Genomic DNA, 15,198 nt, shown 5'->3' with positions numbered 1-15,198 from the left:
TTTACTTCCTATTTTGATATTGTAACAATCATATAATTCTATAATTTCTGGTTCCCATCAAAAAAACTTCTCTACCAGTATCAATGCAGAGCTTCAACCTTTGAACTCTAGAGACCTTCTCAACTTAACATAGCGGAATTAAATAACTTAGAAACACGCTGAACTTTTCTTTAACCAAAAATACAGAACAATGCAGCGGAAATAAATCAGCACATCTTTTATTACTTAGACCAATGCTTTACATTTACACTCCTCTTTGACTTAGTACAGAGGTAAATCTTAAATCTTGAACGTCTATCCTATCCTTCACATAACTCTAATGCAGCCCTCAACGTTCAAGGTGTTTAAGAGTATAATCCCTCCCTTACTACAAGGAAAAACAAAAGGAACACCACTTGCTCACTTAACTTCCACGCGAAGCAACTCTTCTTACCCTTCTTACTTGGCCTCAACGCCTAAACACCTAGGGAAGGGGAAACTTAACACATAAGTCAAATACTTAGTGAGTGAAGCTTTCAAAAATACATATTTGGGAAATACCAACCACATAAACTCGTTTTTAGTTTGCAAATACAGGCTCACGTCGCCTTATTTTATAAATCACATAAATCACACATTAGCTACTTATTCCTCTCCACCAAGAACATGAATCGTTCCCTTCGCCAAGACTACTGGGATTCACTCTCGCTAGTATCCTGCGTTTAAATTACTGTAATGTTCACTCCATCCACAGCTTCGAGAATTTTCTTCATTCACTTCTTGTTGCACAGGCCATCCACTGGACGCCTTTACACACTATGTGCACACCACATAACAGCTGCTGACTTGATAGGAATAAGACTAATGGTTTACTCTAATACAAGCACCACAATCATCACATAGAAATCAATAGCTTTCTCTTTTTCAAATAACACCAGCAACAATACAACAATACATAAATATACATGACGCGGTATGCATAACCATAGACTCAGAAGAAATGCTTTCAATACATTTCTTTAAGAAAATTATTCACAAAATAGTTCTTTCCCCTTACGAAAGTTATTTACACAAGAAAGTCACTCACAAAACACTTAGAGGGCGTTTGGGACAAGGAGTGACTTATAATAATCTGAGGATTATAATAGTATGGGTACTATAATAGTCTGAGGATTATAATAGTCTGGGTTTGGGGTGCAAACTATTGTAGTCTGTGTTATTATAATCTTTGTTTGGAGTACAGACTTGGTAAATATTTGGAGTTTAGTGAGAGAGGGGAGTGAGGAAGAGGAGAAATGAAGAGTGAGAATAAGTATTATCATAATACTAGGATTAGCGAAATCCTAATCCTAGTATTATCATAATAATAGGGCCAAACATGGATTGGGCTAAAATAGCCCACTCCACCCCTCTCTAATCCTAAGGGCAAACAATCCCTAATTTTACTTCAGATCACTCACGAAATACTCGGCTTTCTTCTTTCAAGAGCATCTAGCTCACTTTCTGTTACGCCTCGAGTAACCTGTTACAAACACTACAAACACACGTGCAATCCAGCAGATAACACAGAACAAAGAACAAACCAAACGCACAGCACACTACAATAAGAGGAGGCAATCTGGAACTTATATATTTATATATAGGAATGGTAGAACATAACACAGGGTTCTCACAAAATAATATCAGCCATATGAGAGGGCTGCTCTCTCCCTAATGAACAAGCTTGTCCATTTAAAACATTCCAAAATATTCCAATGCCTAACCCTAGCCAAAAATTCCCATATATATAGTCTCCTTTTACTGCTGCCACGTACCCTTGGGACCACTGGCAGTTCTAACTACCATATTGTCTATGCTGAAATACCTTTCTTTCCCTTCTTCTTTCTTTGATAAACTTGGGTGATTGGAGGCCTAGCAATACCCCCATGGAGAAGAGCCACCTTGTCCTCAAGGTGGAAATCAGGGAATTAGTTTATAAGTGTCGTATAGGATTCCATGTGGCTTCATGACTCGGTTGATCTTTCCAATGAACTAAATACTCCCAATCCCTCTCAGGATCATTCCAGCAGAGTTGGGTCACTTGGTCGAGCTCCAAAACCAACTCCATCTAATCATTAAGTGTTGTTATATCCGGTTGGATATGGTGTTTGTCACCCACTGCCTTTTTTAATTGCGAAAAGTGGAAAACCTGGTGTATTTTGGCATTATCTGGAAGGTTCAATAAGTAGGCTACCTCGTCGACCCTCCCTAACACCATATAAGGTCCGAAATATCTAGGAGATAGCTTGTCACAGCACCTCTTAGCTACCGACTCTATCTATAGGGCTATAACTTCAAATGTACCCAGTCTCCAACGTCAAACACCACTTCCCGCCAATGTAAGTCGACAAACTTCTTCATTTGTTCTTGGGCATGTTGCAAATGTTTCTTCAAAGCCGCTAATGTGTCATCCCTGTTTTGTAACTGATACTCGACTGAACCATTCGGTGTTGTGCTCACTTGACTATACGAGATAATAGGGGGCGGGGCCTATCCATATACTACCGTATAGGGGCTAGTTTTGATCGACGCTTGATAATTGGTATTATACCAATACTCGGCCCATGCTAGCTTTTCGCTCCATGTTTTGCATCGCTCTTGACATAAACACCGCAAGTAGAGTTCTAGGCACTTGTTAACTACTTCTGTTTGACCATCGGTTTAGGGATGATATGTCGTGCTTCTCTTCAACTGGGTACCCTGTAAGCGGAATAATTCTTTCCAAAAGTGGCTCAAAAACAGTTGATCACGATCGGACACTATAGAACGGGGATATCTGTGGAGGCGCACTACTTTAATGAATTCCACAGCTACCGTTTTGGCCGAGAACGGATGGCTCAAGGCTATGAAGTGCACATACTTACTCAAGCGATCCACCACTACTAACACCGAATTAAACTTCTTGGATCGGGGTAAGCCTTCCACAAAATCCATAGATACATCTTCTCAAATTTGATTAGGAATGGGTAGGGGCTGTAGCAGTCCGACTGGTGATAAGGCTTGGACATTATTCTGTTGGCACACATGACATTGTTCCATATACAACTTGATATCGTTCTTCATTCCTTCCCAAAACAATTCAGCGGCGATTCTTTTATAGGTCCGTAGTTGCCCCGAGTGCCCCCCAATTACTGAATCATGGAAGGTGTGTAAGATGGTTGGTATTAAACTTGACGTCTTCGGAAGGACCAGTCTGCTCTTATAAAACAGTCGGCCTTGTCGTACTGAATACCGTGGCACACACTCGGGATCCACTAATATTTTCTCAAATATGTCCCTTTGCTTGGCATCCTCTTGAACCTCCTTTTCAACCACTGTGACATCTAATATGGATGGAACGGAAATAACGTTCAGCTAAGCCTCAATCGGGATGCGAGATAATGCATCCGCCGCCTTGTTTTCCGGCCCCGCTCGATAAAAGATCTCGAAGTCGAAACCCATTAGTTTCATTAGCCATTTCTAGACCCCCGGTATCAACTCCCTCTGTTCTAAAATATGCATCAAAGCCTTCTAATTTGTATACACCACAAAACGATGTCCCAACAAAAATGTCGCCATTTTTCCACTGCTAACACAATGGTCATCAGCTCTCTCTCATAAACTGACTTTTCTCACGCTGTTTCTGATAACTTTTGGCTGAAATAAGCAATCGGTCTTTTGTTTTGTGATAACACAGCTCCTAACCTGAACCCTGACACATCGGTCTCTATCTCAAAGGGTTGCTGGAAATCCAGTAGAGCCAAAACCGACAGTGTAACCATTGCCTTCTTCAGAGTCTCGAATGCCCCGGTGGCTTCCTCGGACCATTGGAAGTTATTTTTCTTTGTCAAACGGGTGAGGGGTGTGGCAATGGCTCCATAATTTGCTACAAAACGGCGATAATATCCCGTCAGCCCCAAAAATCCTCTAAGCTCCCAAACATTCTTCGATATCGGCCATTCCAGCATGGTTTTTATTTTGTCCTGGTCTGCTTCGACCCTCTTAGCAAAAACCCAATGTCCCAAGTGCTCGATACGCTCTTTCCCGAAGTGGCATTTCTTGCGGTTGGCAAAAAGGCCATGCTCCCTTAGTAGGTGAAACACTACCGTAACATGCTCCAAGTGAGTCTCCACATCCTTACTGTACACAAGGATATCGTCAAAAAATACCAGCATAAATTTACGTAAATAAGGTCGAAAAACCTAATTCATAAGGGCTTGAAACGTCGCGGGCGCGTTAGTAAGACCAAACGGCATGACCAGAAATTCGTAATGCCCCTCGTGTGTTCTAAAAGTTGTTTTCTTTACATCCTCCTCCCGCACTCGGATCTGATGGTACCTCGACTTTAGATCTATTTTAGAGAAAATACTTGCCCCATTCAGCTCATCTAACAGCTCATCAATCATGGGAATTGGGAATTTATCAGGTATTGTCGCCTTATTCAGCGCTCTATAGTCTACGCAAAATTGCCACCCGCCGTCTTTCTTCTTCACTAGGATTACAAGGCTGGAGAACGGACTGATACTTGGCCGAATAATTCCAGAGTCGAGCATCTCATTCACTAGTTTCTTAATTTCATTCTTCTGGACATGTGGGTAACAGTATGGCCTCACATTAATGGGGTCTGTGCCTTTCTTCAACTGAATGCGGTGATCAATTTGCCTCATTGGTGGTAGTCCCAATGGCATGTTAAATATATCCGCAAATTCCTGCTCAAGTTGTTCGAATGCCGGTCACAGATCTTCTACAGCTTCTCTAACTGTTAGTTGTCTGTCCGCCCTTGATATTCCCATGGATCTGAAATCTATGAGAAATCCCTGATCCTCTGGCTGTCATTGCTTCATTAACATTTTTAGGGACACTTCCATTCTTGTTAACGATGGATCAACCCTTAATATTATCTTAGTATCCCCGACTACAAAGGTCATTGCTAACTCTTTCTAGTCACTATCATTGCCCCTTGATTTCGCAGCCACTGCATCCCGAGGACCATGTCTAAATTTCCCAATTCAAGTGGCAGAAAATCATCCGCTACTGTTAACCCTAGAAGCCCCACAGTCACCCCTGTGCACATCCCCTCTCCTTGGCTTGCCTTTCCGAATCCCATGATGACCCCATAGTTGGTCGTCTCTGCTGTAGGGATGTTTAGCTCCTCTACCAGTTTTAAGGAGATGAAATTGTGTGGCTCCACAATCAATCATAACCACGATCTCCCGATCTTCCACCGTTCCTTTAATCTTAAACGTACCTGAGGTTGTTAGACCTACCACCGAGTTCAGAGATAGCTCTACAACGGGGCTTACCTCAACCATTTCCCCTTCATCCTCTATTTCGCCCATCTCCGCGTCGTCCAGATCATCGGCTACCACACACAGTCGGAGCTCCTTATTTTTGCAACGGTGGCCTTTACTAAACGGTTCGTCACATCGATAGCATAACCCCTTTTCCTTCCTCGCCTGGAGTTCTGAATCGGTTCACCGTCGAAAAGGATGTTCGCGTCGGCTTCCCCCTCCCATGGCGTTAGGTTGAAAAGCATTTGAATTCGACTGATGGGGGGAAATCTTTTCTGCCAAGGTTACCATTTTAGAGGTGGGGTTTTCCGAATGTTTTGGGCTAAATTTCTGGGTTGTTTTAGCGGTCTCCTTCAAGTACGGGTGTGGGCCACCCTTAGCCATTTCAATCTTTTCTTCCGCGAGTTGGGCCGCTTCCATCATGTCTTCAAGGCCCACGACCCTCATGGAGAATACCTCTGTTCTAATTATTGGTCCAGCCCGTTAGTAAACATTCCCTCCAAAACATCTTCTGCAATCTCTGGTAATGGCGCTAATAATTCTTCAAACCTTTGGAGATATTCCCTCACCGTTCTGTTGGAACTCCAACACAGTAAGGATCAACTTTCTTTATTGTATTACTATCATTACACAATTAGGATTGATGAAGAACCAATCCTAGGTTACAATCTGTATTTCTGTTCTTCTCTCTACCAGAAGAATCAGATTCAATCTCTCAGCTCATTCCCTACCAAAGTAAACACATGTTTTCTTCCCTCCCACGCTACTCTCTATTTAACAGCTTTTCCCGCCCAAAGACAGCTGTCTTCCCCATCAAAATTCCCGCGCACTAACTCTATTTAAAAACACGTGTTTTTATCTATTATTTTCTACACGTGCTTCTTAACTAACAAAGCCTATTTCTTCCTTCTACTGTACACTTGTTTAATAAGAGGTCTAACATTACTTCCCCCTTTTAAATTCACCTTGTCCTCAAGGTGAAGAGTTGGAAACTTTTCTTTCATTTCTTCATAAGATTCCCAAGAAGCTTCATACTTAGGCAACCCTTTCCAGCACACCAAAACTTCCCACTGCTCAGCCCCTGTTCTTCGATATTCAATAACTTCTTCCGGTTCAGACTTCCATGTATAATTCTCATTAACAAACTGAATAGTAGGTTGAATATTTTCATGCTGTCCCACCAATTTCCTCAGCTGTGATACATGAAATACTGGATGAATTCTTGAATTTTCTGGCAACTGTAAACGATAGGCAACAGGTCCAATCTTCTCTATAATTTCATATGGCCCAAAGAAACGAGGAGCAAGCTTTTCATTCCTCCTACTTCTCACCGTAATCTGTCTATGAGGACGAATACGCAATAACACATATTCTCCTACAGCAAATTCCACATCTCTCCTTTTTCGGTCCGCATATAACCTCATTTGCTCTTGTGCCAAGCGCAAATGCTCTCGTAAAGAGACCAGAATAATATCTCTTTCCTGCAGCATCTCTTCAACAGTAGAATTCTTAGATGGAGAACTTCCATAAGATACAATAGTAGGAGGTTGTCGACCATAAACAACTTGGAATGGAGTCATACCAATAGAACGTTGATAGGTCGTATTATACCAATATTCTGTCCAAGGCAGCGATTTAATCCATTCCTTAGGTTTCTCATTACAAAAGCATCTCAAATAGGTTTCCACCCCTCTGTTAACAACCTCAGTTTGGCCATCCGATTGAGGATGATAAGCTGTGCTTTTATTTAACTTGGTGCCCGACAAACGAAACAATTGAGTCCAGAATTGGCTAAGGAATACCTTGTCTCTATCCGACACAATGGATAAAGGAAACCCGTGCAATCTTACTACCTCCTTAACAAACAACTCAACTACCAATTTAGCAGTAAACGGATGCTTCAGTGGTAAAAAGTGCCCATATTTGCTTAATCTGTCTACCACAACCAGGATTACCTCGTATCCACTTGATTTTGGAAGACCTTCCACAAAATCCATGGATATTTCACTCCATATAACTTGAGGTATTTCCGATGGAACCAGTAAACCAGCAGGTGATAGAGCCATTGTCTTATTTCTTTGACAAGTTAAGCACTCTTCACAGTGTTTTTTAATTTCTGCCTTCATCCCTTTCCAGTACAACTCAGCTGCTATTCTTTTATAAGTTCTCAGAAACCCAGAATGTCCCCCAACTGCTGAATTATGAAAAGTTTCTAGAATCACTGGTATCAAGGAAGATTGCTGAACAATTACCAGTCGGTTCTTATACATCAGCAAACCTTTCTGCAAAGAATAGCTGTTTACTTGCAACTCCTCTCCTTGCTCAAGCTGTCTTATTATCTCCATGTACTTAGAATCTTGAAACACCTCCCTTTTAATTACCTCCAAATCAACAGTGATCGGTATAGACAACCCAAACAGCTGTACTTCTTCTGGCTTTCGTGACAGAGCATCAGCTGCTCTGTTTTCCACTCCTGGTTTATAAACTACCTCAAACGAATAACCCAACAATTTAGCTATCCACTTCTGATACTGCAGCTGTATAATCCTCTGATCTAACAAAAATTTAAGCGCCTTCTGATCAATTTTTACTCTAAACCTCCCTATCAGCAAGTACGGTCGCCATCTTTGGACTGCCAACACAATAGCCATAAATTCCCTTTCATACACCGGTCGACCTCTGTCTCTCAGTGCTAATGTGTGGCTGTAATATGCTACTGGCCTTCTGTCTTGAACTAGTACAGCTCCAACTCCATATCCAGATGCATCAGCCTCTATTTCAAATTGCTTAGTGAAGTCAGGCAAAGCTAATACTGGTAGAGACACCATTGCAGACTTCAACCGGTCAAAAGCCTGAGTAGCTTCCTCAGTCCATTTGAATCCTCCTTTCTTTAACAACTGAGTAAGTGGTGCAGCAATAGTACCGTAATTGCACACAAAACGCCGGTAATATCCTGTCAGTCCAAGGAATCCTCTAGTTTCTTTGACATTTGTAGGTTGTGGCCAGTCACAGATTGCTTTAATTTTCTCCGGATCCACTGCTACACCCTCCCCCGAAATCACATGTCCCAAATACTCAATTTTCTCCTGAGCAAAATAACATTTCTTTTGATTAGCATACAGTTCATGTTGCCGCAACACCTTCAACACCTTTTTCAAGTGCAATACATGCTCCTCATTTCTACTATAAACCAATATGTCATAAAAAAAACTAACACAAACTTTCTGAGAAATGGCTTGAATATTGCATTCATCAAAGCTTGAAAAGTAGCCGGAGCATTGGTCAGCCCAAATGGCATGACTAAAAACTCATAATGGCCCTCATGTGTTCTAAAAGCCGTCTTCTCTATATCCTCATCAGCCATTCTAATTTGATGATACCCTATTTCAAATCAATCTTAGAGCATAGAGTTGCCCCACACAGCTCATCAAACAACTCCTCTACTACCGGTATGGGAAACTTGTCAGGAATCGTGGCATTGTTGACTGCTCTATAGTCTACACAAAATCGCCAACTTCCATCTTTCTTTTTAACCAACAGCACTGGACTGGAATATGGACTTGTACTCAGCCTTATCACTCCTGAATTCAACATTTCTTGAACTAACTTCTCCATTTCCCCCTTCTGATGAAATCCATATCGATATGGACGCACATTAATTGGATCAGTCCCCTCTTTCATATGTATCTGATGCTCTATCTCCCTCCGAGGAGGTAATTTTTCTGGCCATTCAAAGACATCTTGATACTGTTTGATCACTGAACTAATCAGTCCCTTACTCACTGCTTCTGTGTTTAACAAACAGTACTCCTCACCTTCCACAGTTCTCACTTGCAGGGATCTACACTCAATCAAGAATCCACTATCCATTTCTTCCCAGTGTTTCATCATATTTTTAAGACTGATTCTTGCTTTAGTCAGGCTAGGATCCCCTTTGATCTTCACCTCTTTTCCTCCAGCCACAAAGGATAATGATAAGTTTTTCCAATCTACTATAGTTACCCCCAAGGAGTACAACCATTGCATTCCCAAAATGACATCTACCCCTCCGAGTTCTAAAGGAAGAAAATCCTCCACAACCTTCCAACCATTCAGCTGCACTTCTAATTTTTCACAAATTCCTTTTCCCTGGACAGCTGCTCCAGATCCTAAGATTACACCATAATGTGAAGTTTCTTTGATTGGTAAAATCAATTTCTTCACTAATTTTTCAGACACAAAGTTATGTGTTGCTCCGCAATCAATCAAGACTATCACCTCTTCTCCAAGCAATTTACCTCTCACCTTCATAGTTCCAGGATCATTTAGACCTACCACCGAGTTGATTGATAATTCAACCACTGTGGTTAAGTCCTCATTAACTTCTAAGCGGCCCAAATCTTTTTCTTCTTTTTCTTCCTCAACTATTTCATATTCTCCTTTTCCTTCGGTCACTACAAACATCCTCAACTCACGTTGTTCCTTCAATCTACATTTATGATCTGCAGAATATTTTTCATTGCATCGAAAACATAAGCCTTTCTCTTTCTGAGCCTGAAATTCTGCATCGGGTAGCCGTTTATATGTTCCTTCTCTTCGATTTTCAGTGGCTGCCTGACTCCTCAAAGTTATGGTACGTATGGGAAACGAAGTATTTCCTTTAATGTCTCCTGCTACTCCTCCAGAATTTATTTTCCCATTGCTACCAATCTGACCCGACATCTTACCTCCTGAGTACCCATTCATTTTCGCCTCCATTCTTACTATTTCTCTGTTTTCAACCATCTGTGCTGCTTCCATCATTTCTGCCAAACTTTTCGGTCGACAGAAAACAACTTCAGATCTAACCCACGGCAATAAGCCATTCATAAAAGTATCTTCAATCACCCATTCTGGCAAATCATTCACTGGAGCTACCATTTTATCAAACAAATTTATATATTCCTCTACAATACCCTCTTGTTTAATTCTCAGAAATTGCCCGCCAATAGTACCATCTTTATTGGACCGAAAACGTACTAACAACCTCTCTTTCATATTCGACCAACTGGTAAATCTACTTCGTTCCTCTTGAGATCTATACCAGTTCAATGCTGGACCATCGAAACTAATTGTTGACACCAACATTTTTTCAGACTCAGTTAATCTATGGATTTGAAAATACCTCTCTGCTCGGAACAGCCAAGAGTCAGGATCCTCTCCAGTGAAAACGGGCATCTCGATCTTTTTAAATTTGTTTCGGTCGGAAAATCCATCGTCGCTGTCGTTTCTTCGTTCTCCTCCATCGGTTCTGAAATTCCGTTCTGATTCGTTCATTCTACTGGAGGACGCATCACTTTCTTTCCCTTTTGCTTTTTCAAATTCCTTTCCGGCGGGTTCTGTTGCTTGTCCACTCATCATTGATCTCTCCTTTGAACTCGTCTCAATAATCGTGAACAGAAGTTGCTGCTGTTTTTCCGACTGAAGTCGCATCAGGTCGATACTCTTCGCGATTTCGGTTAATCCTCCCTCAATCGCCGGCATTTTACTCAATTCCTTCTTCATTCCGGCAATCTCCTGGTCGATGTATTCCAGACGTTCTTCGATGCGGGTCTGTACCATCCTTCCCGGATCACTGCTCTGATACCAAAATGTTGGAACTCCAACACAGTAAGGATCAACTTTCTTTATTGTATTACTATCATTACACAATTAGGATTGATGAAGAACCAATCCTAGGTTACAATCTGTATTTCTGTTCTTCTCTCTACCAGAAGAATCAGATTCAATCTCTCAGCTCATTCCCTACCAAAGTAAACACATGTTTTCTTCCCTCCCACGCTACTCTCTATTTAACAGCTTTTCCCGCCCAAAGACAGCTGTCTTCCCCACCAAAATTCCCGCGCACTAACTCTATTTAAAAACACGTGTTTTTATCTATTATTTTCTACACGTGCTTCTTAACTAACAAAGCCTATTTCTTCCTTCTACTGTACACTTGTTTAATAAGAGGTCTAACACGTTCCTTCCTGTTTGATTGCCAAAAATCTTGCACACAACGTTCCATGCTCTCTACTCCGAAAACGATTGTACATTCTTTCTTTTAACTCCTTCCATGATCTGAAACGTTTGCGATTCTCTGCCCATCTAAACCAGCTCAATCTTTTGCTTCCAAACTAACGATAGCGATCTTTAGTTTCTCACATTCATTCAGGAGATGCATTTGAAAATAATGTTCCGCTCTATAAAACCATCCATCCGGGTCCTCCCCGTTAAAAACCAGCATCTCTAATTTTTTTAACTTGATTCAATCTTGTCCAGCCCCTATTTCCACGCTCAAGGACGTTTCTCCCTCATCCATCTCCTCTTTGGCCATGTCTTCAGTTCTGAGCTTCCTCTTTCCGGTGCTTATCCCGGTCAGTTTCGAACCTCCCAGTTGCCTCTCGCTGTCCTCGTAAATCGCCGACAACATGGCGTGCATCTTCTCTAAATTTTTCTCTAATAATGGCAGCCTTTAGACCTCTTGCTTAATCGCCTCAATCTCTGCTTCTGAAGCGGTTAAACGATCCTCTATCATTTTCTGTGTCATCTTCTTCCACCTCCCCAGAGTGTCAACTTGCTCTGATACCAATGTTACGCCTCGAGTAACCTTTTACAAACACTACCAACACACACGCAATCCAGCAAATAACACAGAACAAAGAACAAACCAAACGCACAGCACACTACAATAAAAGGAGGCAATCTGGAACTTATACATTTATATATAGGAATGGTAGAACATAACATGGGGTTCTCACGAAATAATATCAGCCATATAAGAGGGCTGCTCTCTCACTAATGAACAAGTTTGTCCATTCAAAACATTCCAAAATATTCCAATGCCTAACCCTAGCCAAAAACTCCCATATATAGTCTCCTTTTACTGCTGCCACATACCCTTAGTACCACTGGCAGTTCTAACTACCATATTGTCTATGCTGAAATACCTTTCTTACCCTTCTTCCTCTTTCTTTGATAAACTTGGGTGATTGGAGGCCTAGCACTTTCTCTTCTCTCCTAGTTCCTTTAACAAACACAGCTTACTCTTAGTTCTTCCTCGGCAACTTCTCATAACAACCACTCCTTCTCAGGACAACCACTCTATCTTCTCAGGACAACCATTCTTTCTTTGGTCACTTTGGTCCTATTTATACTTATTATTTTGTCTCGTCAAACATCACCAAAAGTCCTTTTACCCACTAGTTCTGAATTATATTTTACAAATGTCATCTTGTTGCTTGCCGAGCCATGCAACCAATCTAAACTCAACGCGTAGCCAGCTGCCAACTCGAGATTAGACATTCCCTTGAGATGCTAACCTTCTCGTCTCGAAAAACCAAACTTCTTCCTCACTTTCTTCTTCTTGCAACAGACTACGAACTGCAATTCCTTTTTCTTGACTTCTCTTCGCATTACCTCAACAAAACGCCTAACTTCCATTTTCAACAAAATGCCTATTTCACTACTGCAAACTTTCACCCTACGTTATCTTTCCTTAAAACGCAAGCTTTTTCAAAACGCCTCGAACTTAGCCAAGATAATCCTTTTATGGAGTCCCTCTTCAACAGGACTCCCCTTTTTGGATCTAGGCCTCACAATTCTCCCAATCCAAGATTGAAGGTGAGGTTTTCTCTTTTTATGCTTTCAATTCCGACTATGTGAATTCTTGCGCAACTAGCTCAATCTGCAACGTTTTTCTAAAAGTAAGGAGAGGAGGTGTGAATCAAGGAGCAGTAGCGAGAATCAACAAACATTCTCAAATTATCTAGGTATTTTGCATCTTACTCTTATGTTTCCTTTCTTACAAAAAGGGAAAGCATTGTGTAATCTTCATGTATCATTGATCTCTTTTGTATATTTCATTCGTCAACGAAATTATTTCTTATATATAAAAAATTAAATAAACAAGTAAATAAAAACAATTTACCTAAAAGAAACCTCCAAACATACATACTCAATAAAGACGCTTATCATATGTTTGGTAGCTACAGAATTGCTAACAATTGGACACAATGTCATAAACAATAACAGAAAACGTTTATAAACCTGAGATCAAACATGTTCCAATGGTTATTTCAGTTTAAGAACACGCAAAGTGATTCCTACAAATGCACATTCAAATCCTAACGATCTAACTAAGAGAATGTAACTGACCCGTGAATTTTCCAAGCTCCTTAGTAAACTTAAGAGTTTGAAGCGCCAAGTCCCTTGTAGGAGACAAAATAAGAGCCCGAACACCACCCTGAGGTTCGTGCTGTTTAAGGCGCTCCAACATAGGCACCAAAAAGGCAGCAGTTTTACCGGAACCAGTGCGTGCCATGGCCACGACATCGGCCCCAGAAAGAATGAGGGGCATGGTTTTCCTCTGAATTGGAGTGGGCACTCTGTAACCCTTGCGCTTGATTCCCCTGAAGACATTGGGACTGAGACCTAAGGACTCGAACCCGCCAGACTTTGCCTTCTTCTGCTGCTTCTCTTTTCGCTTAAGCTCCGCTTTGGAACTAACATGGAGAAGTTCGTCCTGCTTCCCCATAGAATCCCCCTGGAGTTTGTAACGAAATGTTTACCACTTTCGATGAAAAGAGTGAGCTGCTGTTGAGAATTTGATACCGCGTGCGGCTGCTGCAACCATGAACGAGGGAGAAGTGAACACCGTATGCTCGTAGCCCAATAAGACAGTACTAATTGAAACTCATAAAAACTTCAAAGAGAAAACATGTGTCAGTACCGAGTTCGCCTTGGAAGCCGGTTGGTGACACTGTACTCCCCTTCTTTGATGGCGTTAATCAATCGCGAGAATTGCAAACCAACCTTCCCTCACCCACCCAAGGATTTTGCTGGAAGCTGCAGTAGTCGATGGCCGCCGCTAAAGTCAGTCGCGGGGAGTGGGTGGAGATGCTTTTTAATTCTCCCAGGGACACTTCTTTTAAATTGAAGAAGGGTACTTTAGTTACACCAAATTTGTCCAAAAATCTACCTTCAAAATGCGATCGCAAAAATATTTAGCGCCTCCAAGTATGCCCTATTTTCTGTAATTCTTCACTACAATTAAAAAAAGTACAGTTAGGACAAATAATTTGTGAAATATCAAAATTGCTCTCGCTAAAAAAGACTCTAATTTCTCAATCGTGCATCTCCTTCTTCCCCAACATTTTATCCAAGATTAGCTAAACATACAAATCCATTTACAAATTTATATGCTTCGATTGAAAGTGTGACATGTGACAAACGAACAATTTGGATGACGAGTTCGATGAATGGGTTGATTGTGTTTGGCAACAACAAACTTCGACCACGTTAATAGACCGTGAACACAACAATACTTTTTTGTTTGTGCAGATAAGGAAAGAAAAGTTGTATATCTTTTACAATAAAATAAGAGACATTTTTAATTATAGCAAAATAAACTAAAATATTTACGGCATAGGATAAATTTTTGGATTCTATCAATTATATAAATTGATAAATTTTTATAAATAGTTTGTCAAATTTGCTATTTTTGACAATTTTTCTAAAATAAATGTTTATTATTATTATTATTATTATTATTATTATAAGAGATTATTTACTAACTTTTGTTGTTTTTTCAAGAAATTTGACCATAAGTTGGTTATTATAGCATAGTTTTTGAATGTTTGTTGCTTTAATCTTGGTAAAAATTCTTAGGCGATTTCGGGTGCCCAATCATGTTTTAAATAGTTTATCTTTAGGTGTTTTTATTTTTATCTTCAATAAGTTTCAAACTTTCAAATATTAGATGTGAAAATCATTTTTATATGTGTTTTAGATGATTAAGGGTGATTTTACTTGTTTGTGTAGTTTTTTAGTTACTCTTTTTTATCTTGCACACAAATATGTTGCAGCTTTCAAACTTGAAATAACTATATACATGTTTTATGTGATTTATATG

At 40.5% G+C, this 15,198-nt stretch overlaps 1 protein-coding gene across 4 annotated transcripts in view; it reads right to left on the bottom strand.

The window, feature by feature from the left end:
* The window catches only part of LOC103494321 (putative DEAD-box ATP-dependent RNA helicase 29), a 29,707-nt gene extending 15,402 nt beyond the window's left edge, over nucleotides 1-14,305 (bottom strand). For 2 of the 4 annotated variants that reach the window (XM_017045898.2, XM_051080933.1), the window contains exons 1-2: nucleotides 14,017-14,305; nucleotides 13,443-13,910 (exon numbers count right to left, since the gene is read on the bottom strand). In XM_017045898.2, the coding sequence (XP_016901387.2) occupies nucleotides 13,443-13,821 (379 nt within the window). In that variant the 5' untranslated portion in view covers nucleotides 13,822-13,910; nucleotides 14,017-14,305. The remainder of the gene's footprint in view (nucleotides 1-13,442; nucleotides 13,911-14,016) is intronic. The other 2 variants (XR_007818723.1, XM_051080932.1) reach the window with 2 other exon arrangements.
* Nucleotides 14,306-15,198: the final 893 nt, after the last annotated feature.

This window comes from Cucumis melo, chromosome 2 (assembly GCF_025177605.1).
Source record: "Cucumis melo cultivar AY chromosome 2, USDA_Cmelo_AY_1.0, whole genome shotgun sequence".
Taxonomy (NCBI): domain Eukaryota; kingdom Viridiplantae; phylum Streptophyta; class Magnoliopsida; order Cucurbitales; family Cucurbitaceae; genus Cucumis; species Cucumis melo.
Note: the sequence above shows the minus strand (reverse complement) of the source record. Positions and strands in the feature narration are given on the sequence as shown.